Source organism: Zosterops lateralis (genome assembly GCF_965231275.1).
Source record: "Zosterops lateralis genome assembly, chromosome: 22".
NCBI classification, from domain to species: Eukaryota; Metazoa; Chordata; class Aves; order Passeriformes; family Zosteropidae; genus Zosterops; species Zosterops lateralis.
This window is the reverse complement of record NC_139782.1, coordinates 800087-822284: the sequence shown is the minus strand read 5'-3', so window position 1 is coordinate 822284 and position 22198 is coordinate 800087. Positions and strand designations below refer to the sequence as shown.

The 22198-nt window shown below is 60.8% G+C and overlaps 2 protein-coding genes across 2 annotated transcripts in view; one reads left to right on the top strand and one right to left on the bottom strand.

Annotated features, from left to right (window-relative positions):
- MFAP2 (microfibril associated protein 2) overlaps positions 1-1366 on the top strand; it is a gene marked incomplete at both ends in the record, with an annotated part of 3349 nt that extends 1983 nt beyond the window's left edge. The window contains 5 exons of the mRNA XM_083876971.1: positions 5-91; positions 500-541; positions 696-783; positions 878-951; positions 1263-1366. Coding sequence (XP_083733097.1) covers positions 5-91; positions 500-541; positions 696-783; positions 878-951; positions 1263-1366 — 395 coding nt within the window. The remainder of the gene's footprint in view (positions 1-4; positions 92-499; positions 542-695; positions 784-877; positions 952-1262) is intronic.
- Positions 1367-2729: 1363 nt separating this feature from the next.
- CROCC (ciliary rootlet coiled-coil, rootletin) lies at positions 2730-22063 on the bottom strand. The gene is made up of 35 exons (XM_083876970.1): positions 21972-22063; positions 20321-20460; positions 19418-19579; positions 19257-19340; positions 19090-19181; positions 18630-18795; positions 17973-18079; positions 17667-17873; positions 17231-17327; positions 17060-17155; positions 16614-16757; positions 16242-16420; positions 14991-15152; positions 14566-14710; positions 13890-14255; positions 13380-13573; positions 13179-13306; positions 12551-12702; positions 12032-12133; positions 11657-11791; positions 10810-10941; positions 10496-10734; positions 9734-9893; positions 9485-9652; positions 8833-9151; positions 8294-8409; positions 8094-8214; positions 6139-6290; positions 5631-5954; positions 5052-5198; positions 4369-4605; positions 4009-4125; positions 3748-3948; positions 3511-3615; positions 2730-3267 (listed from the first exon to the last, which is right to left on the bottom strand). Exons 2-35 carry the CDS (start codon positions 20453-20455, stop codon positions 3217-3219), a joined length of 5442 nt encoding a protein of 1813 aa, XP_083733096.1. The 5' UTR covers positions 20456-20460; positions 21972-22063; the 3' UTR covers positions 2730-3216.
- Positions 22064-22198: the final 135 nt, after the last annotated feature.

Genomic DNA, 22198 nt, shown 5'->3' with positions numbered 1-22198 from the left:
GCAGATGTCACCCCCCGAGCCCCAGAGGAGCAGTTCCGGTACCAATCCCAGCAGCAATCCCAGCAGGAAACTGTACCGGCCCCGACTCCAGGTGGGTGACATCCCTAGGGTGGGTGAGAGCCCCTGGGGTGGGTGACAATTCCCAGGATCACTGACATCCCCCCAGGGGTGGGTGACAATCCCCGGGGTGGGTGACAGCCCCCAGGGTGGATGACAGCCTCCAGAGTGGGTGACAGCCCTCTAGGAGGGCTAGAGGTGTCTAGGTGTCACCCATGAGCAGCCTGTGCCAGGGTGGGTGACAGGCCCCTAGGCCCCCCAGTCCCAGGGCTAGGGACTCTCTGTCCCTCCTCTGCACCCCCAGCCCAGCTGTGCTCCCCCCGAAACAGCCGGTGCATGCCAAGGCTGCTCCAGCCCTAAAATCCAGGAAAGGGGCAGGAGAGGCTTCTGCCCCATCCTGAAATTCCCTCCCCTATTCTCCTGTTCCCGTGTCCCCCCTCAGCTGCGGTACCCGAGACAGAGCCCACGGAACCGGGACCGCTCGGTGAGTGCCGATCCCATCCCACGACCCCCCGGCACGGCTCCGCCCGTCCTTTTCTCCCCTGGAGCCGGGCCGTGCCGCCGGGGAGCGACAATCGGGGCGGGGGGAGGCGCTGGCTGAGGAATTCCAGGGAATTCCCGGTTCCCGCTGCCCGCAGACTGCCGGGAGGAGCAGTACCCCTGCACTCGGCTCTACTCCGTGCACAAGCCCTGCAAACAGTGCCTGAACGAGATCTGCTTCTACAGGTGCGTGAGGGCAAACATTCCCTGATCCCTCTGGGAATTTTGGGAACTCCTCTGTTTTACATCCCTATACTTTCTATCTCCCAAAAACTTCCAGCCTCCGCCGGGTTTACGTCATCAACAAGGAGATCTGCGTCCGCACCGTGTGCGCCCATGAAGAGCTGCTGCGAGGTGAGAAGGGGGCACCCCGAAAAAGCGGGATCGTGCCCATCCAAATCACCCTTTTCCCCGTAATTTTGCGGAGAGAAAATCCCGCTGGACCAAAGCTCCGGAGACCCCCGGAGCAGAGCGGGATGGCACCTTGGGGTGGGGTTGGGGTGTGTAGCAATGGGGTGGCGGGTCCCTCGCTGTTCCCAAAGCTCCAGAGACCCCCGGAGCAGAGCGGGATCGCGCTTTGGGATGGGGCTGGGCTGGCGGGGGATTCCCTCGCTGCTCTCCCGGAGTTTTCCCTGTATCTAGGGATAATCCCTCGTTCCCCGCAGCCGACCTGTGCCGGGACAAGTTCTCCAAGTGCGGGGTGATGGCCACGAGCGGCCTGTGCCAGAGCGTGGGCGCGTCCTGCGCCCGCAGCTGCGGCGGCTGCTGAGCCCCGGGACCCCGGCCCCGCTCCCGGCCTCGCTCCGGACCCGCCCCGCGCCGCTGGAGATCCCGTGCATGAACGAGCATCTTCCCGAAATCCCGGAATTCCTCTTCTTTTTGTGCACATAATAATTAAAACGGGGAGGGTTATTATTTTTGTGCCTTTCTCTGTTCTCTGACTGGGGGGAGCCCTGGTCCCTGTGCGGAGGATCGCTCAGGGAGCGGGAGGGGCCCTGCAACTCTCGGCTCCTTCCTTTGGGACTATTAACAATGTTTGGGCTCCCAGCTCCTTCCTTTGGGATTATTCACAGCTGTGGGGAGAGGGGGGGGGGTTCTGCCGATTTGAACAATCCCCAGCCCTGCATACGGGGGGTGCGATGGTTTGGGGGGTCAGAGGGTTTTGGGGTGTAAAATGGTCGATTTTGGGGGGTGGTCACTGGAAGTTGTGGGGGCTCCGTTTGGGGCGGTTCCTATAGAAAGAAGCACGGTATGGAAATGTTTGGGATAAGGTCTGGGTCACTTATCGACAATAAAGAGGTTTGGGGTGGGTTTGGAGAGGGCTTTGGGGTGCTGGGTGGGTCTCTGCTGGGGTCTCAGTGTTTAGGGTCCCCTATAGAAAGGGTTGTGGGGCCGGGCAGAGTTTAGGGGCCCCTATAGGAAGAGGAGGGGTTGGGGTGTGCTGCCTGTGGAGGAATCAGGATGGGGTGTAGGGGTTGGGGATTTTCTGCAGGTCTTCGTAAGAAATTTTGTAGGAAAGCTCTCAGATATAGGGACAGCTCTGAGATATAGGAACAGTTTAAATATAGGGACAGCTCTCAGATATAGGGACAGCTCTCGGACATAGGATGTACCTCTTGTCTATGGTGTGTGTCTCATATACAGTGTGTGTGTCCTGTCTATGGGGTGCAGCTCTTCTCTGTGATGTGCAGCCCCCTTTTATAGGGTATAGCTCTCATAATAGGGAGCATCTCATCTATAGGGTCTATTTCCCATCTATAAAGTGTATCTCCCCTTGGTAAGGTGAATCTCCCCTCTGGAGGGTGAATTTCCAATCTATAAAGTGTATTTCCCCTCTCTAGGGTGAATTCCCCCTAAAGCTTCTCTCTCATCTATGGGGTATGTTTATTTCTATTTATTATTGTTATTTATTTTTATTGTTATATTTACAAATATTCTTATTATTCATTATTATTTGGGGACCCAATCCAACCCAGCCCAAATCTGGGCATTCCCAAAATGTCAGCTTCCCCCCAAGAAATCCTTCAGAACTCTCAGTTTGGATTTTCCATGTTTATTCCTGCAGGGACTGAGCAGGGTCAGAGCCACCACCTCTCTTCCCGTGGCTTTCTCAACCTCGGGCTGCCCCGGAACACCAGTGAAAACCCCCAATTCCCAAAAATTCGGTATAAAAACCCCGCTAATTCCTAAAAAAATCCTTCAGAAATACAAATCCAGGGAGTTGTTAGAAAAAGGGGGAAAATTAGGATGGGATGGGGGCTTGGAAGGCTGGAGGGGAATAAATCAGTTAGGTCTTCTGGGGCTAAAACGAGGGTACATTCTCCATTTCTTAGTTAAAACTGCAACAGGAAAATGGGAAAACCATCCATGAGGTCCCAAATTGTATCAAAAATAGACAAATTTTGCCAGCTGGTGGGAAAACTGCAGCTTTTTCCTGGAGAAAAGGGAATGAGGAGACAAAAATCGCTGTGGGTTTGGAGAACAAGGGTGGGGATGGATCCTCCCTTCCCAGAGCTGTGCTGGGCTTTGCTGTGGATTTTGGGATCAGGGAGGGATCTCGCTCATCCCTGAGCGGAGCTGTGCCCGTCCCTGCGGATGCCCCGGAATTCCCGGAATTCCTTAAGTTCCGCTGGGATGTCGCTGCAGCTCCTGCTCCTTGAGCAGCGCGATCTGCAGGAAGGAGGAGAGGTTGTGGGGCCGGGCTGTGTCCTCGTGTCCCCCTGGGCTATCCCCGCGCCCCCCCCAAGGCTCTGCCCCGTGTTCCTCCAGGTTGTCCCCGTGTCCCCTCGGGCTCTCTTCATGTCCTCGAGCCGTGTCCCCGTGTCCCCAGCGTGGGCTGTCCTCCTGTCCCCCTGGGCTGTCCCCGTATCGCTGGGCCGTGTCCCCGTGTCCCTCTGGGCCGTGTCTCCTCACCTGCTCCTCCAGGCTGCCGCGGCCGAGCCGGAGCCGCTCCAGCTCCCGCTGCAGCTCCGCGGGCGCCTCGGGGCGCGGCCGGGCCCGGAGCTCCAGCGCCGACACCTGCGCCTGACGGGGAGGGGTGCCCGGCACCCCGAACTGGGCACTGCCTGGCCAGGCACCCCGAAAACAGCCCAGAGCCAGCGCCATCACCTCCCTTCCCAGCTGGAATGAGCCCGGCCCCTATCCCAGTACCAGCACCCGGCTTGTTCCCATCAGGATGAACTCTCGAAGGGACAGCCCCAGCCCGTGGATTGGGATTGGCCCCAGCCTGTGGATCAGGATCAGCCCCATCCCATAGATCGGGATCAGCCTCAGGATTGGAATCAGCCCCAGCCCCAGGCCATGGATCAGGATCAGCCTCAGCCCACGGATCGGGATCGGTCTCAGCCCCAGCTGTGGATCGGGATCAGCCCCAGTCCGTGGATCGGGATCAGCCCCGGAGCAGGGACCCACCCGCAGCACCTGGATGCGTTTCCGAGCCTCCTCCAGCTCCCGCTCGGCCGAGCCCGCGGGGAGATCCGACCCTGCCGGGAGCTGCGCGGATCCAGCCCGGCCGGGAGGCTCCCGCTCCTGATCGGACACACGGATAAATTAAAGTATGTATAGATACCAAAAATATATTAGAGTAAAATACACGTATTTAAATATATATATATATATATATAAAATATACTATCAGATAATTAGATATGATGATATAGATACGAGATGCTAATTAGATAAGTAGCCTATAAGGGTGCGGGTTTCTATGGGGAATCACAGGGTCCTGTCTGGGGTCAAAAATCAGCAAATTTGGGGTGCGGCCCCCCTCACCTCCTGCTGCCGGTCCTGAGAGGGCTCCGGCGGCATTCCCTGTTCCGGCGGCATTCCTGGCTCCCGCGACATCCCGGGCTCGCGGAGCATCCGCGGCTCCTGGAGCATTCCCAGCTCCCGCAGCATTTCTGGATCTCGCAGCATTCCCAGCTCCCGCTGCTCCCACAGCTGCTCCCGCAGCATTCCCTTCTCCCGCCGCGCCTCCGCCAGCGCCCGCCGCGCCTCCTCCAGCCCCTCCTGGGACACCGCGGGGACAGCGGGACAGCGCCGTGACACCCCGGGACAGCCGCAGGACACCAGGGACTGGCAAGGGGCTTGGGGACTGGGAACGGGTCCAGGGAAAACTGGGACAGGATTCAGGGGAACTGGGAGAGCTGGGAATGGGTTCAGGGGTAGCTGGAAGGGGGGTTGGGGGCAACTGGGGGTACTGGGAAAGGGGTTCAGGGGAACTGGGGGAGCTGCGAGGGGGTTCGGAGGAAGAGGGAGGAGTTTCAGTGAGAACTGGGGGCGCTGGGAGTGGTTCGGGGCAAATGGAGGCACCGAGAGGGGTTCAGAGGGAACTGGAGGAAAAGGGCTCAGGGGGAAGTGGGAGTGGGAAGACTGGGAGGGGGTTCACAGAAAATGAGGGGACTGGGAGGGGGTTCGGGAGGAGCTGGGGGCACTGAAAGGGGTTCCGATCCCACCTGGAGCAGCCTCCGGTCCGTCTCGCCGGCGGCCAGCGCATTCTGGAGCTGCAGGAGTCGCTCGTGGAGCAGGGACCCGTCCAGAGCTTCTCCCTTGGAGCCCGGCGGCACCGGGAGCGGCCCCGAGCGGGACTCAGCCTGAGCCAGCTGTGCCCAGGAACGGTTATGGACACTGGGGGGACCGGGGGGACCGGGGAGGGGTTCAGGGATACTGGGGGAAGTGGGAGAGGGTTTAGGGGGAACTGAGAAGGGGTTCAGGGGGAACTCTGGGACTGGGAAGGGGCTCAGGGGAAATTGAGAGGACGTTCAGGGGAAAAGAGGAACAGAGAAGGGATTCAGGGGGACTGGAGGGGGTGTTCAGGACGAATTCAGAGGAATTGGGAGGGGATTCAGGGAGAACTGGGGGACTGTGAGGAGTTTTGAGGGGAACTGGGGACAACTGGGATGGGATCCAGGGGGAACTCGGGGAAACTGGAGTGGGTTTGGGGGGAACTAGGAAGGCGCTCGGGAGGAACTGTGGGACTGGATCAATGAAAAGCCGATTCAGCTACTGGAATTCGCCGGGATCGGTGCCGGTACCTGTTTGCGGAGCTGCTCCGCTCGCTCCCGCGCCTCCCGCGCCTCCGCGTCCCGCTCTGCCAGCGCCCGCCGGATCCGGCCCAGCTCCGCCTCCAGCGTCCGCCGCTGCAGCTCCAGCCGGGAGCTCCGGCTCTCGCACACCTCCAGCCTCTGCCGGGCCTCCTCCAGCTCGCCCAGCTTCTCCTGGAGCCGCCGGAATGCCGGCGTGGAGCCGGGATGTGCCAGACACACCTGGACTGCTCCACATTCCCACCCGGGCTGCCTGATCTTCCCCACGGGGCTGCCTGACATTCCCGCCTGGACTGCTCGGTATTCCCGCCTGGACTGCCCAACATTCCCAAAAGGGTTGTCCGGCATTCCCTCCTGTGCTGTCCCACATTCCCACCTGTACTCCACCTGTGCTGCCTCACATTCCCACCTGTACTATCCCCACATTCCCACCCGGACTCCTCCACATTCCCACCTGTGCTATCCTCACATTCCCACCCAGACTCCCCCACATTCCCACCTGTGCGGCGCGGCGCTCCCGCTCGGCGGTGCGCAGGCTGCGCTGCAGGGCGCTCAGGCGGTGCCGCAGGTCGCGGCATTCCCGCTGGGAATGGCGCAGGCTCTCGTCCTGCAGCAGCTGCGAGGCGCGGGCCGCGCTCAGCTCCCGGCGCCCTGCGGGCACAGCACGGCGGGACCCGCGCTAAGGGGACAGCGGGGGCTCCGCGCTGTGGGGTGGGCAGGGGAAAAGAGGGGCTCTGTGGGGTTCGTGGGGGTGCAAGGGGGATGACCGGGGTTGGTGGGGGATGCAATGGGGTTTTACTGGGGTTTATGGGGGTGCGATGGGGGTTTCTGGGACCTGTGTGGGTTTAAAGACAGGCTTTGTGGGGTTTCTAGGGGATGGAAGGGGGTGTTGCTGGGGTTTATGGGGGTGCAGTGGGGCATTATTGGGGCTTATTGGGGTTTATGGGAATTGTAGAGGGGTTTATTGGGGTTTATGGGGGATGTTGGGGGGTTATTGGGGGTTATTGGGGTTTATGGGGGATCTAGGGGGGGCTTATTGGTGTTTATGGGAATTGCAGAGGGATTTACAGGCTATGCTGAGGGTTACTGGGATTTATGGGAGTTTATTTGGGTTCATGGGGATGGAAGGGGGTTACGGGGATTTAGGGGAGTTTACTGGTGGTTTTGGGAGTGCAGAGCAGTTTACTGAGGTTTATGGAGGATGCAGGGGATTACTAGGATTTATGGGGTTTTGGGGCTTTACTGGGGTTTACGAGGGTGCAGAGGAGGTTTACTGGAGCAGCAGGAGCGTTGCTGGAATTTAAGGGGGATGCACAGGGATTTGATCCATTTTCCCGGCTTTCCAGAGGACCCACTGGGGAGTTTCCCAGTTCTGCTGGATGGGGTTGCAGAGGGGGCTTACCCATTTTATTGGGATTTATTGGGAGTTTGCAAGGGGGGGGGGGGGTGTCCCAATTTTACTGGGAATTACTCGGGATCCACAGGAGGTTCCCTATTTTACTGGGGTTTCTAGGAGATTCAGGAGGGGTTTACCCCCTTCACTGGGATTTATGGCGTTTGCTCGGGGCATTTTCCAGTTTTCCTGGGGCGGTTGTGGGGTGCAAGGAGATTTTACCAGTTTTATTGGGGTTTTATTGGAGTTTATGGGGGACAAACTGGGAGGGGCTACTGGGTTTACTGGGGATCAAGAGGGATGCGCAGGGGTTTTACTCCTTTGTTGGGATTTATGGAGACTGCACAGGGAGTTTACAGGTTTTACTGCGGTTTACATGGGATCTGTAGGGGAGTTCACTGGTTTTGCTGCAGTTTATGGGAAGTTTTTTAATGGGTATTTTATTATTATTATTATTTAATGTTTTGGTCTAATTTTATTGGGATTGATGGAGTTTGTAAAGGGGCTTTTTTAATCTGTTTTATTGGATTTTTCAGGAAATACATGGGGAATTCACCAGTTTTACGGGGATTTATGTGGGATGCAGACAGGTTCTGCCCCACTTTATTGGGATTTGTGGAGTTTGCACAGGGGGGGTTACCAGTTTTACTGGGTTTTGTGGAGTTTACCAGTTTAACTGGTATTTACATGGGGTTCATAGGGGAGTTTACCAGTTTCAGTGAGGTTTTAAAGCTTCCATGAGGGTTTTACCAGTTTTACCGGGATTTATGGGGGGTGCAGAAGGGTTTTTGCCCATTTTATTTGGCTTAGAAGGATCTATGGAAGTTTTTATCATTTATACTGGGGTTTAAAGGAGGTGCAGAAGAATTTCACTGGGGTTTACTGGGATTTATGAAGTTTCCCCCTAGGATTTTGGAGAAAATCCCGGGGAGCATCCTCCGGTCTGGGCAGCACCACCCCCTCCTTGTGCCTCAGTTTCCCTCCGAACTCCCACTCGCTGTGGAGGCTCCAGCAGCCGACAAACCACCCCGAATCCCACAGTTCCCAAAAAACCGCATCACCTTGCTCGCTCTCGTCCAGCAGTTTCTGGAGCTGCTGTGAGCGGGCGCCGGCGCTGTCCCGCTCCGCCTCCGCCTCCGCCAGGCGCCGGCCCAGGCTGCCCAGCTGCCCCCGGAGTTCCTCCTGCCGGGAACACGGGCTGGGAAAGGGTCGGGAAGGGCCAGGAAGGGATAACGGGGACGGGAGGGACAGGAGGACGCACCCGCTCCCGCTGCGCATCCTGCAGCTCCCGCAGGAATTCCCGCAGCGCCGCCCGCAGCGCCTCGGGATCGGCGTCGGGATCCGGGAAGGAGCCGGGGCTGCCCAGCCCCTCCCCGCCTGCGTGGGGACAAGCGAGGTGGCACGGGGACACCAGCCTGGGGTGAGGGGATGGAGCAATGGGGGACACCAGGGGCACAGGGGATGGAAAAATGTGGGGTCCAGGGATGCAGGGGAGGGAGTGAAGGGGGCCCCAGGGATGCAGGGGGAGGAAAACGGGGTATGAGAGACCCCAGGATGCATGGAATGGAATAACGGGGTATGAGAGACCCCACGATGCAGGGAATGGAGCAATGGGAAACCCCTGGGATGCAAGGAGTGGAATAACAGGGTTTGGGAGACTCCCGGGATGCAGGGCCCAGAGCACCTGTGTGTTGAAGACCCCCAGGGCTGGATCACTGGGGTGACACCAGCACCCCGCAGAGGGACACCTCCCTTCCCCTCAGCCCCACCCGGAGGCCCGGTGGTCCCGGGACCGCTCACCCTTGGCCCTGGCGACGGCCACAGTGCGGAGCAGGGTGGCCTGGAGGCCGCCCAGGCGGGACTCGGTGGCTCTGCGCTGCTCCTCGCCCCGGGCCAGCTCCGCCTCCAGCCCCTGAGCCCGGCCCTGCGCCGCGCTCAGCCGCAGCCCCAGCTCGGCCACCTCGGCCCGCGCCGCCTCCACCTTCAGCTGCAGGTTCCGCGCGTCCGCCAGCAGCTTCTTCTCATTGCCCCGCGCCTCCTCCAGGCTGCGGGACAGCTCCTGCTCCCGCTGCCGGAACTCCAGCTCCGCCGCCGCCAGGCGCTGCTGCAGCTGCTGCAGCTGCGGGAGGGACCGGGGAAGAGGTAAGGAGAGAGGAGGAATGGTGGGCTGGGAAGGATGGGGAACGCGGGGATGGAGTGGGGTGATGTGGGACCCCAGGGACGTAGGGGATGGAGCAATGGGATCACAGGGAACTTCAGGGATCCAGGGGATGGAGCAGTGGGAACACCCAGCGACACAGGATGCTACAGTGATGGAGGACAACAAGCACCAAGCTACGACCTGAGGGGACAGGGACACCTCCAGACACACAGGATAGCCAGCTATGGTAGCACAGGGACACTTCGGGATGTGGGACACAAGGGTCTTGGGGACCCTTGGGGACGCCCTCACCTCCTTCCTGGCAGCCTCGGTGCCGGCCTCACTCTCCGCCACCTTCTGCCTGAGGCCAGAGGCTTCGCGGCGGCTCCGCTGCTCCCGCTGCTCCTCCAGAGCCACCCGCGCCTGCAGCTCCCCGAGCTCCCGGCCCCGCCGGCTGTTCTCGCTGTCCAGCTCCTTCACCTGCCCGCGAGGGGACGAGCGATTCAGGGACAGCCCCGATGACCGGGAAGGCTCTGTGCCCCTGTCCCCGCTGTCCCTGACCTGGCGGCGCAGCTCCTGCAGCTCCCGGCGGCTCTCGAGGCGGGCGCGCTCCAGCCCCCGCAGCGCGGCCCGCAGCTCCGACACCTCCCCCTCGGCCGCCGCCCGCGCCGCCTCCAGCAGCGTCAGCCGCTGCTCCTTGTCCTCCCCGGAGCGCTTCAGGCTGTGGCAGCGGCGAGCGGGGGCTGGCAGCACTCCGGGGGAGGGGGCAGCATGCCACGGCCCCAGCTGTGCTCCAGCTGTGCCCATCCCGGGTGTCCCGCCAGCCCCAAATTTCCATCACCTTGTCCTGAGTGTGCTCCTGACCTGGAGCATTGCCCCATCCCAACCTGAGCATCCCTGTGTCCCAACACAGGCATCGTCCCCCAAGATTGGGGGGTCACCCCTGTAATTCCCAACTTCTGCTTTCCCTCATCCCGAACATCTCCCAGCTCCTGCATTTCCCTATCTGTCCTTCCCTCAGCCTGAGTGTCTCCCAACTCCTGCATGTCCCAACCCCTGCAACTCCCAGCCTGTGCTTCCCTCATCCTGAGCATCTCCTGACTCCTGCATCTCCCAACTTGTGCTTCCCTCATCTTGAGCATTGCCCAACTCCTGCATCTTCAGGAGTTTGGACAGCCCCTTGCCCACCCATCACTCCGACTCCTGCATCTCCCAGCTTGGACATTCCCTTACCCTGAGCATCACCCCAAACCCTGAGCAGCCCCTGCAAGCTGCTGCGGCCGCGCCCTGCACTTCCCAGTGAGAGCATCCCGCGTTCCCGACCTGATGCGCTCTCCCTCGGCGCGCCGCAGGGCGGCCCGCAGCTCCTCGTTGGAGCGCTGCAGCGCCTCGTTCTCTCGGGCCGCATCGCCCAGGGCCCGCCGCGCCTCCTCCGCCCGCCGCCGCTCGGTGTCGCGGCCCTCGCGGCTGTCCCGGGCTTCTCGCTGCGCCTCCAGCAGCTCCCGCCGCGCCGCCGCCCGCGCCTCCGCCCCCGCCCGCAGCTGCGTACGCGCCTCCTCCGCCTGCCCGGCGGTGGAACTCAGCGGGATCTGAGGATCTTACTGGGGCGAGAAGGGGTTTTTGGGGAGGGGACTCACCTCCCGCAGGGCACTGTCCCGCTGCTTGGCCGCCGCTGTCGCTTGGTCCCGGAGCGCCCTCGCCTCCCGCTCGTGGCTCAGCGCTGCTTCCTCCGCCCGCGCCCGCAGCGAGCGCAGCTCCGCGGCCAAGCCCTGCGGGGGGCACGGCACCCTGAGATCGGCCGCCCTTCGGGAGTCCCGGGGGGCGGCACGACGGGGGCGGGGTCCCGGAGACAGGGGAGCAATGGGGATGGGCCCCAAAGATAGGGGGACAGGGGGATGGGGCCCAGAAAGAGAGGGAGGCAATGGGGATGGATCCTGGAGAAAGGGGCGAGGGACGACGACGACAATGGGGATGGGTCTTAGAAAGGGGGGGCAATGGAGATGGGGCCGGGGAAGAGAGGGTCAGTAGGGGTGGTGCAGGGATGGGGTGAGGGGGCTCAGGTACCACAGCTGAGCCCCATTGCCAGGGGAGATGAGGGGTGAAGTTGGGGGGCTGCAAGACAAGGGGACACTGGGGGGGTCTTGCAATGATGGGAGCGAGGCTCAAGCAGGGAGGTGCAATGGAGGGTACCCAGGAATGGTGGGGCTGCAATGGGGGAGCCCACAGGGGACAACCAGATGTGAGGGGCTGCAATGAGGGAGCCACAGGAGATATTCAGACAGGAGGGGTTGCAAGGGGGGATGCCCAGGAATTGGGGGGTGATAGGGGTACACCCAGGCATGGGTGGCTGCAGTAGGAGGGGACATTTTGGCAATAGGGGTTGCAATGAGGGGAGACACCTGGGCTCCTCTGGGGGGTTGAAGCGGGAGCTCTGTGGAGCACTGTGCCACCCTGGGTGGGGTTCTGAGAGCCCCCCAAACCCACCTGCTCCTTCTCCTGGTGGCCGGTGACCTCTTGCCGCCGCTGCTCCAGCTCAGCCATGGCCTCATCCAGGCTCCGCTGGAGCCCCGCCAGTGTCCCCGCCAGGGCCACCCGCTCCTCCTCCTGCAGCGCTAGAGCCTGGGGGGACACAGGGCTGGCACAGGGCTAGGGGACATGGGGGTGGCACAGGGGGACACGAGGCTGGCACAGGGCTGGGGGACATTGGGGCTGGCATAGGGGGACATGAGGGTGGCACAGGGCTGGGAGACATGGGGCCGGCACAGGGGACACGGGGCTGGCACAGGGCTGGGAGACATTGGGGCTGGCACAGGGGGACATGGGGATGGCACAGGGACAGAGGGACACGGGGACATCCACCTGCTGCTTCTCGCTCTGGCACTGCTGCCGTGCTGCCGCCAGCTCAGCCACCAGCTCCTCATGCTCCTGCATCAGCCGGCCCCGCTCAGTCTCCAGCTCCTCCTGCCAACCCCAAGATCACCAGTGAACCCCAAAAATCACCAGTGAGCCTCAAAAATCATCAGTGAACCCCCAAAAATCATCAGCAAACCCAAACAGACATCACCACACCCCAAGCATTGTGCCCCAACAATCAGCAGGAATGTCAGAAATCAAGGTTACACCCCAAAAATCACTACTGTGCTCTTAACAATCAGCATGTGCGTCAAAAATCAGCTCTGCAGCCCAAAAATCTACATTTCACCCCAAAAATCAACATTGTTCCCCAATAACCAACATCATGCCCCAACAATCATCCTTTAAACCTCTGAAAATCACCATCACCCCGAAACCTCACCACAGCATCCCAAAATCCCACTGCTGTGCCCTCAAAATCACTCCCACAGCCCCAAATCCTCGTGCCCCCTGCCCCGTGCACACCTTCTCACGCTGGAGCTGCTCCAGCTGGTCCCGGTGGGCGTCGCGGGCGCTCTGCAGGGCCACTGTCACCGCGGCCGCCTCGGCCACGGCCACCGCCTGGCGCCGCTCCCGCAGCTCCTGCGCCTGCTCCCGCCGTGCCACGCCCAACTCCGCTAGGAGACGTGGGGACACCCCAGTCACGGGACACCCCACAGTGGGACGCCCCCAGCCATGGGACACCCCTCAGCCACGGGGACACCCTCAGACATGGTGACACCCCCAGTAACGAGACACCCCACCATGGGAACACCCCTCAGTCATGGGACACCCGTCATGGGGACACCCGAGCCAATGAGGACCCGCCAGTCACTGGGGACAATCCCAGCCAGTGGGGACACCCCCCGTCAGTGGGGATATTCCCAAGTCATGGCGACAGCCCCAGTCAATGGGGAAAGGTGGATGGAGCTGAGGGTGGGCTGGGGATGGGTATGGACAGGAATGAAGATGGAAATGGATGGGAGTGGATACGATGGATGGAGATGGATGGTGAAGATGGAGATGACACAGATGAAGATGAAGATGGAGATGGATGGGCTGCAGCAGGGCATAGCCAGGCTGATGGGACACACGAGTGGCCGGGATCTCTCACCCTCCAGTGCCTCCTTAGTCTGGGCCAGTGTCTGGCTTTGGGCCTCCAGCTGCTGATTGCGGGCCTGGAGCTGGGCCAGCTCCTGCTGCAGCTGGAACACGCTGCTCTCCAGCTCCTCCTTCTCTGACCTGCAGAATGCCGAGCACAGGGCTGGGCACGGGGCTGGACCCGCCCTGGCACTCACCTGAGCCAAGCACCCACCTGAGCCCAGCGGCCTCGAGGTCGCGGTGCCGGTCCTGGCGCTGGGCAGCCGCAAGCTGCACGGCCAGTCCAGCCCCGTCCCTGGCCAGCGCCGCCTGTGTCCGGCCCAGGCGCTCCTGCTCCGCCCGGAGCCGCTCCTGCTCCGCCCGCGCCCGCTCCAGTGCCGCGCCTGCCGCGCTCTGCTCCTGCACCGCCTGCGGGCACACCAGTGAACCCAATGACAGTCCAGGGACCACCAGTTACACCTCAATGACCACCAGTTACCCTATGCTCCCTCCCGCACCCCTCCCAGTTACTCCTGGCACGCTCCCCATCCCCTTGGAGTTACCTCACACTCTCTCCCAGTTACCCCAGACACTCTCCCAAGCCACCCCTCCCCACCCGTCTCAGGTACACCTGACACCCTCTCCACCCTCCCAGTTGTCCCTGGTACGCTCCCAGTTACCCTGGCATCTTCTCCGCCCCTCCCAGTTGCCCCAGCACCCTTCCAGTTGCCTCCGCGGTGCCCACCTGGCCGAGGCTGTGGCGCAGCCGCTCGTGGAGCCCGCGCAGCTCCCGCAGCTCCTCCCGCAGCCCCCGCCCGTCGTCCCGGGGGTCCTCCCGTGCCCGCTCCAGGCCCTGCCGCTCGTCGGCGGGGCGGGGGCCGCGCTCCAGCCGCGCCCGCAGCAGCGCCAGCTCCCGGCACAGCTCCCGGGTGCGCAGCCGGCCCCGCTCCCGCTCCTGCTCCAGGCGCTCCAGCCGCCGGCTCAGCTCCGCCTTGTCACGGGCCAGCCCGACCGCCAGCTCGCTAGTCTTGGCCAGCGCGTCCCGCAGCCGCGACTCCTCCGCCTCCGCTGCCCGCCGGGCCTCCGCCAGCTCCCCGCAGCTGCCCTGTGCCTGCGACGGGGCAGCGGCTGGCACCGGCACCGTAGGCACAGCAAGACGGGTGTGACTGGGGCTTGGGGAGTACCTGGGGCAGGGGGGACACGGGGGGCACCTGGGGCTTGGGAAGTACCTGAGGCATGGGGCCACCAGGGGCCTGGGGACACCGTCTGGCACAGGGTATAGGGGGCATGGAGAACACGGGGGGCACAGGGGGCAACTGGGATTTTGTCGTGGGGATACATCCATAAGGATGCACCTGTACCCACAGGAATATACCTGTATCTGTGCCCAGCCCTGCTGTGTGGCAGGCCCTGATGCCCACCTTGCCCAGGGCCTCAGCCAGTGCCTCCTGCTCGTCCCGGGCCAGCTCTGCCTCCAGCAGCACCCGGCTCAGCGCCTCCCGTGCCTCCAGCAGCTCCCGCTGCGCCCGTGCCCGCTGCGCCTCCAGCTCCTGCACCTGCTGCTGGCTGTGTGGGGACAGCACCCACCTGTGCCCACCTGTGTCCCCTGGGCACCCACCTGTGTCCCCTTGGCACCCACCTGTGCCCATCTGAACCCTCCTGTACCCCCCTGCCACACCGACCTGTGCCCCCTGTGTGCTCATCTGTGTCCACCTGTGCCCCCAGCACCCACCTATGCCCACCTGTATGCACCTGAGCCCATGTGCACCCACCTACAGCCACCTGTGCCCACCTGTGCCCCCACACCCATCTGTGCCCACCTGCCCCCACCTCTCCCCATGCCCACCTGTGCTCCAGCTGCTCACGAGCAGCCTGGGCGTCGCGGGCAGCCTCATCCCAGGAATCCTGCAGCTCCTTGTTCCGGCACCGCAGCTGCTCCCGCTCCTGCTGCAGGGCCCCCGCACGCTGCTGCTCCTCTGCCAGCACTGCCTCCATGCAGCCCAGCTCCCTGATGGACACACGGACGTGTGGACACACAGACACATGGACATGGGCAGATGGGCACATGGACACAGTGACACAGGGACACACTGACACAGGCACATGGACACAGGGACATGGGTACATGGATACAGGGACACACAGGCACACAGACACAGGCACATGGACACAGGAACACATGGACACACAGACAAAGGGACACACACATGTTGACGTAGGGACACACGGGCACATGGACCTGGACACACGGACACATGGACACAGGGACACATAGACACATGGACATGGGCACATGGACACAGGGACATGGACACAGACACAGGGACACATGGACACAGGGACAAAGGGACATTGGGACACATGAACACAGGGACACATGGATGGACATGTGGATACACGGACACGTGGATACCATGGTATAGGGGCACCAACACACGGACATGGGTGGGCAGGTGGACAGGCAGATGGACAGAGTTGGGCAGATGGGTGGATGGACAGATGGGCACAGCTGGGAGGAATGGACAGATAGACATGGAATGGTGCAGGCATGAGGTGATGCCCATGGGCAGGCCGGGAAAGATGCACCAGGATGGGACAGATGTGCAGGGACAGACAGACAGATGTGTGGGGATGGACGGACGGATGGACAGATGGATGGATGGACAGATGGATGGATGGACAGATGGATGGATGGACGGATGGATGGATGGATGGATGGATGGATGGATGGATGGATAGATGGATAGGGACAGACAGGTGGCACAGGGATGCAAGCGCAAGGACAGATGGACACATGGGATGCAGACGGATGGGGACACATGAATGCACTAGGACAGATGGATACAAGGATTCACAGGGACAGACAGACACAGAGGAGCAGACAGGGAGTGACACCAGGACAGACAGACACAGGGACAGATGGACACAAGGATGCACAGGGACAGAAAAGAACACATAAGGACGCTGAGGAACATGGATGAGACAGGATGCAGAGGGATGGATGGGGACATGTGGATACAAGCACAGGACAGACCGACAGATGCAGAGGACACAGGGATGCACAGGGACAGACATATGGACACAGACGGGGAGGTACCTGCGCAGCCCCTCGGCCTGGGCGCGCAGCTGGAGCCCCTCCTGCTGGGCCTCCTCCTGTGCCCGCCGGCAGCTCCTGGCCTCGGATCCCAGCTGCTCCAGCCGCTGCTCCAGCATTCCCAGCTCCCGCCGCAGGCTCCCAGCCAGCTCCCGGCTCGCCTGCACCTGGCTCTTAGCCTCCTGGGGGTCAGCCTTCATCAGATCCCCATCTCCATCCTTCCCATCCCCATCTCCATCCTCATCCCCATCCCCATCTTTCCCATCCCTGTCCCCATCCTCCACATCCCCATCCCCAACCCCATCCCCATCCTCATCCCCATCCCCATCCTTCCCATTCTCATTCCCATTCCCATCCTCCTCCTCCTAACCTCACCTGCAGCTGGAGCTGGCGCCGGCTCAGGGCCGTGTGAACGGCAGCAGCAGCAGCGCTGGCAGAGAGGCTGCGGAGAGGGGACACGGCAGGACATGGGGGGGACATGGTGGGCGCAGGGGGCTCGAGGTCATCTGCCAGCACTGCCTATTCCCAGGAAAACCCAGGGGTAAGTGAGGCAGGAAAGGGAATTAAGTCAATGAAGGCAGGAATCAAGGTGGGAAAGGGAAAACGGAGTCAAGGGAGGGGGAAACTGAGGTAGGAAATAGGAAATCAAGTCAAATAAGGGGGAAACTGGGTAAGAGAAAATGGAAACTGAGGCAGGGAGGGGAAAACTGAGGCAGGAAATGCAAAAATGAATCAAGGAAGGGGACACTGAGGAAGGCAGGGGACACTGAGGCAGGGAGAGGCCCCTCCTGGCTGTGGGTGGTCCAGGGGTGTCCCAGCACCTGGGTGACCTCGTGCAGTGTCCGGCGCAGCAGCTCCAGCTCAGAGCGCAGAGTCTGCACCTGTTCCGGCGTCGGCTCCCGGGCACGCACGGCCTCCTGCAAACCCCAGGACAGATCAGGCTGGGAATGACGGACGTGCATCTCCAAAAACCCCCCACACCCTGCACCCACCAGCTCCCGCAGCTGCAGGGTCAGCGCTTCCACCGCCTGCTCCTTCTCCTCGTCCTCGCTCCGGCGCCGCTCCAGGGCTGCCGTCAGCTCTGCCAGCCTGGCCGGAGCACAGCCAACATCCATCCACAACACATCCCTGCTCCTCCTGCCCCACATTCCTTCCCATCTATGCCACAGTCCCAAAACCTTCCCTGTGAAACATCCCCCATGGTCTCATCCTTCCTGGTGCTCCTGCACCCCTCCTGCTGCTCCTGCATCCGTTCTGGTGCTCCTGCATCGTTCCTGACGTTCCTGCATCCCTCCTGGTGTTCCTGTACCCCTCCTGCTGCTCCTGCATCCCATCCCTCTGACCCATATTCCCTTCCCATTCTGTGCCACATCACCTGCACCTCCATGCCTCCCCTCACCCACCCTAGTGACCCCCAGTTCCCTGGACCTGGCTGTCAGGGCAGCTTTCTCCAGCTCCGCGTCCCGTGCCCGCGCCGCCAGCTGCTCCTCCAGCTGCTCCAGGCGCAGCTCCTGCCGCTCCCGGGCCGCGCCCGCCTGGCTCTCGGCCAGCCGCAGGTTGGCGGCCAGGTGCAGGCAGGCGGCGTGGGCAGCGCGGCCCGTCCGGGACACCTCGTGGCCCAGCTCCGACAGGTCCCTGCCCGGGTGGGAGGTGCAGGGTGAGATCCTCAGGGATCCCCAGAGGAGAGATCAGGGATCTCCCAGAGGGAGAGCTCCCGCCCCGAGCCCCGCTGACCTCTCGGTGGTGGCTTTCATCTCCCCGAAGTGGCGCCTGAAGGCCACCAGCTGCCGCCAGAGGGTCAGGAGCCGGCTGTGCTCGTTGCTGAAGTAGGTGTTGAAGGACTGGGGTGGGATGGACGGGATCAGAGATCCACCACGGTTCCCAAATTCCCAAATATCCCTCTTGGCCACACCCATCACCCGCAGTCCTCCACAGCCCCACACCATTCTTGTGGGCATGGGTTGGGGGGGGGGGGAGCAACACGTCCCTGCCTCACATCCCCTTCCCATCCCATCCCCCAAACCCCCAAATTCCTCTCTATTCAACTTTCCCGACGGCCCCACAGCCCTCTCAGAGGTCCTGCATAATTGCCCCTGACACATCCCCACATCCACCTGCCTCATCTCCATTTCCCAGCCCTCACATCCGCAAATCCTTCCCCACGGAACATCCCTCTGGCCCTGCATCTCTCAGTGACCCCACATCCCCTTTCCCTCTGCCTTGCATCCTCTTCCCATCACATGCCACACCTCCATACTCTCCAAATTCTGCTCTTTGCAGCATCCCCCATGACCCCACACCCTTCTCCACGATCCCACATCCCCCTGCCTCACATCCCTCTCCCCGCTACTGCTCCCTGGAGGATCCCTGTCCTGCCCGGGGCGTCCCCACCTCCTCCTCGCGCCTCCACTCCGCCTCCCGCTGCTCCAGCTCGTCTCGGGCCCTCGCCCAGTCGGCCGTGAGCTTCCGGATGTCCTCGCTCAGCGCCGCGTTGGCCACGTTGGCCTGTTCCAGCTGCTCCCGCAGCATCGAGTTCACCTGCACCAGGCTGCTGCTCCTGGGACCGCAGGGGATCACCGTGGCTGGAATCCCCCAGGAATCCTCACATCCCCCCGGGATCCCACCCACCTCTGCTGCTCCTGGGATTCTAGGGAATCACCGTGGTCAGAATCCCCAGTGAATCCTCACATTCTCACCCACCTCTGCTGTTCCTGAGATTCTAGGGAATCACTGCGGTCAGAATCCCCAGGGAATCCTCACATTCCCACCCACCTCTGCTGCTCCTGGGATCAGGGATCACTGTGGTCAGAATCCTCAGAGAATCCTCACATCTCCCTGGGATTCTGCCCACCTCTGCTGCTCCTCCTCCAGCCGGATCAGGGCATTCTCCAGCTCGTTGCTGCTCTCCTCCTCGGGCTGGGAGCCGCTGGCGTCCAGCTGGATCTGTGGGAATATTCCCCCCTGGCCATCACCCTGATTTGGGGATTTGGGGCAGGGGGCCCCCAAAGCGTCCCTCACCGTCAGCCTCTCCTGCTCCAGCTCTGTTGCCTTCTCCAGCAGCTGCTGCTCCACTTCCCCGCATTTCTTCTTGTACTGCAACACCTGGGGGAGGGACCAGGGGGTGACACCGATGAGGGGGGTCCCCAGATTATCCCAGTGCCCCCCCGGGAAGGATCTACCTTGGCTTGGAGCTTCTGCACCAGCTGGGCCTGGCGCTGCTGGCCCTCCTGGTAGGCCTGGAGCTTCCTCTTGTAGGCAGCCTGCTCCTCCTCCAGCAGCCTCCGGAGCTCAATGTTGTGCTGGGCCAGACTCCGGCTCTTAGCTGCTTCCTCCGGCTCCAGCTGGGATCAGGAGGAATCCAGGCTGACACGCTCACACCCCTGAGCATCCCCTGGCAAAGCCATCACTTCCACGGGGTTCCACGGCAAATCCCAGCCAGCCAAAGGCAAATCCCCAAATTCGCACATTCCCTCATTTCTCCATGAACAGGGAGGGGATGAAAGGGAAATTTCAGGGGTACTTTTAAGGATAATTCAACCTCCAATCTGTGCGTTCAGCAAAGCACCTTCCTAGTTTGCATGGAGTGGCTGATGGATAAAAGATCCTTGGGTAAAAGAATGGAAACTTGCCTGGGGATATTCTCCTGATATTTGCTTTTTTTTTTTTAAATAATGAGGCACAAATCAAGGGATTCCTCCAGAACCACACTAGACCCTCAGTTTGGAGCCACGCTCAGCACTGGGAGGGCCAAAGCTCTTCGGAATTCCTGGTTGCCAGGGCAAAGAATGGAAAAACTGAAGGTTTCCTACAGGGAAGGTGGGGTCTTTCCTGAAAACCAGTCGGACAAATAAAACAGGGATGGACAAGCCCCAGCAGGCCAGGACTGGTCTGGACAATTTCCACCACGGGGACACCACAGCTCTCCTGGCCCACATGGGGAGCACTGAGGCTGGAGCCGGCACTGCCAGGAGTTTGGGGCTGGAAAGGAGGATTTGGGAGGGCTCACCCACCCCCTGAGGCCATTGTACTTGATGGCAAGCTCTGGATTTTGGGGCTGGAAAGGCAGATTTGGGAGGGCTCACCTGCTCGCTGAGGGCATTGTACTTGATGGCCAGCTCATCACGCTCGGCCCGGCTCTGTGCCAGCAGGTCCTCAACACGGGACAGCTCCTGCTGCAGGATCCGGTTCTCCTCCTGCAGGGACAGCAGCGAGGCCATGGCCCCTGCAGGATGGGATAGAGAGAGGTGGGATGGGATCTGGAATCTGGGATGGGATCCGGGATGGGATCCAGCCTGGGACACAGCCAGGACATCCTTTGCCACCATGAGCTGCTCTGTTCCCCTTGGGAAGGGGCCAAGCCCTCCCCGGGTGCAGCATTTGGCTAAAGGATCCTTAGGGATAGGAACAACAACCTGCCTTGGGATCTTTCCCTGATATTTGCTTTGATTTTCATAACCAGGCACAAATGGGGATTTCCATGAAAATCTCACCAGCCCCTCAATTTGAGTCTCCTGCAGCCCATGAGGAGTGTTCTGACCCCTACCCTGGCTGGAAATGCCACCTCCCACACTCAGACATTCCAAGGAATGCCATTTCTGAGGAAAAAGCTGCTGAGAATGTGCAGTTGTGGTCACAAACCCACTGGAAGTTTGCAATTGTGACTGCAAGGATGTTCAGATCCACATTCACAATCAAAAAACTGCCAAGGATTTCCAGCTGCAACCACAAAATGGCCAAAATTTGGTGTTCAGAGTCACCAAATGCTGCAGATTTACAGCTGTGATCCAAACCCACTTCATTTTGCAGCTGAAATATAAAGTCTCTGTAAATGTGTGTTTGGGATCATAAAATCATGGCAAGTTTATAACTGCAAGAGCAAAACTGCTGCAGATTTGCAACTATGATCTCCAAACTGCTGCCAATTTTCATTTGTGATCCCAAAACCTCTGCAAATTCATGTTTGTGATCATGAAAGCACTGCAGATTCATAGTTGCAATCATTGTAGTGTTACGAATTTGCATTTTGACCCCAAAACTGCTGTCAATTCATGACTGTGATCCCAAAACTGCTGTAAATTCATGTCTGTGATCCCCAAACTGCTGTAAATTAACATTTGATTGCAGAACTGCTGCAGATTTCCGGTTACAATTACAAAAAATGCTGCAGATTTGTAACTGCGATCACAAAACTGACACAAAATTTGCATTTCTGATGTCAAAATCTCTGCCAATTCATATTTGTGATCCCAAAACCACTTCAGATTTATAGTTGCAATCATAAAACTGGCACAAACTTGCATTTGTGATCCCAAAACTGCTTCAGGTTTACAGTTGCAACCACAAAATCACTAAAAAATTGTGCTTATGATCTCAGACCCGCTACAGATTTTGTTACTATCCGAAACCCTGCTGCAGATTCGCAGCTGTGATCATCAAACCGCTGTAAATTCGCATTTGTGATCCCAAACCGCCGCACTTTTCCATTCGCGGCCACAGACCCGCCCCCGATTCTCCGCTGGGATCATGGAGCCGCCTCGATCGGCGATTTTCCCACCATAAACCCCGTTTGCCCTTCCAAACCCCCTGCCCAAGTGCCATTCCCGATCCCAGTCCCGTTCCCGATCCCACTCCCGACCCCGATCCCATTCCCGATCCCCATCCCACGCTCCTCCCGCTGGGTGGGACGCGGTGACCCCATCTCAGCCCCGGTAGCATCTCCCGAGCCCCGGGTACCCCCTTGCCGCGGCCTCCTCCTCCCCAAGCCCCTTTTCCCGGGATTTGGGGCGGTTTGGGCTCGGTGCCCGCCCGCGGGAAGCGGATGCGGGGTCGGGATTAGCCCGAAATCCGCGTCCCCTCCCCGCGTGACGGCGGGAGCGGGGACCCTCCTCTTCCTGGAGGTCCCGACAGCGGCACGGCCCCATCCTCCTCCGAGAAATCCCTCGGCATTCCCGGGCTTTGCC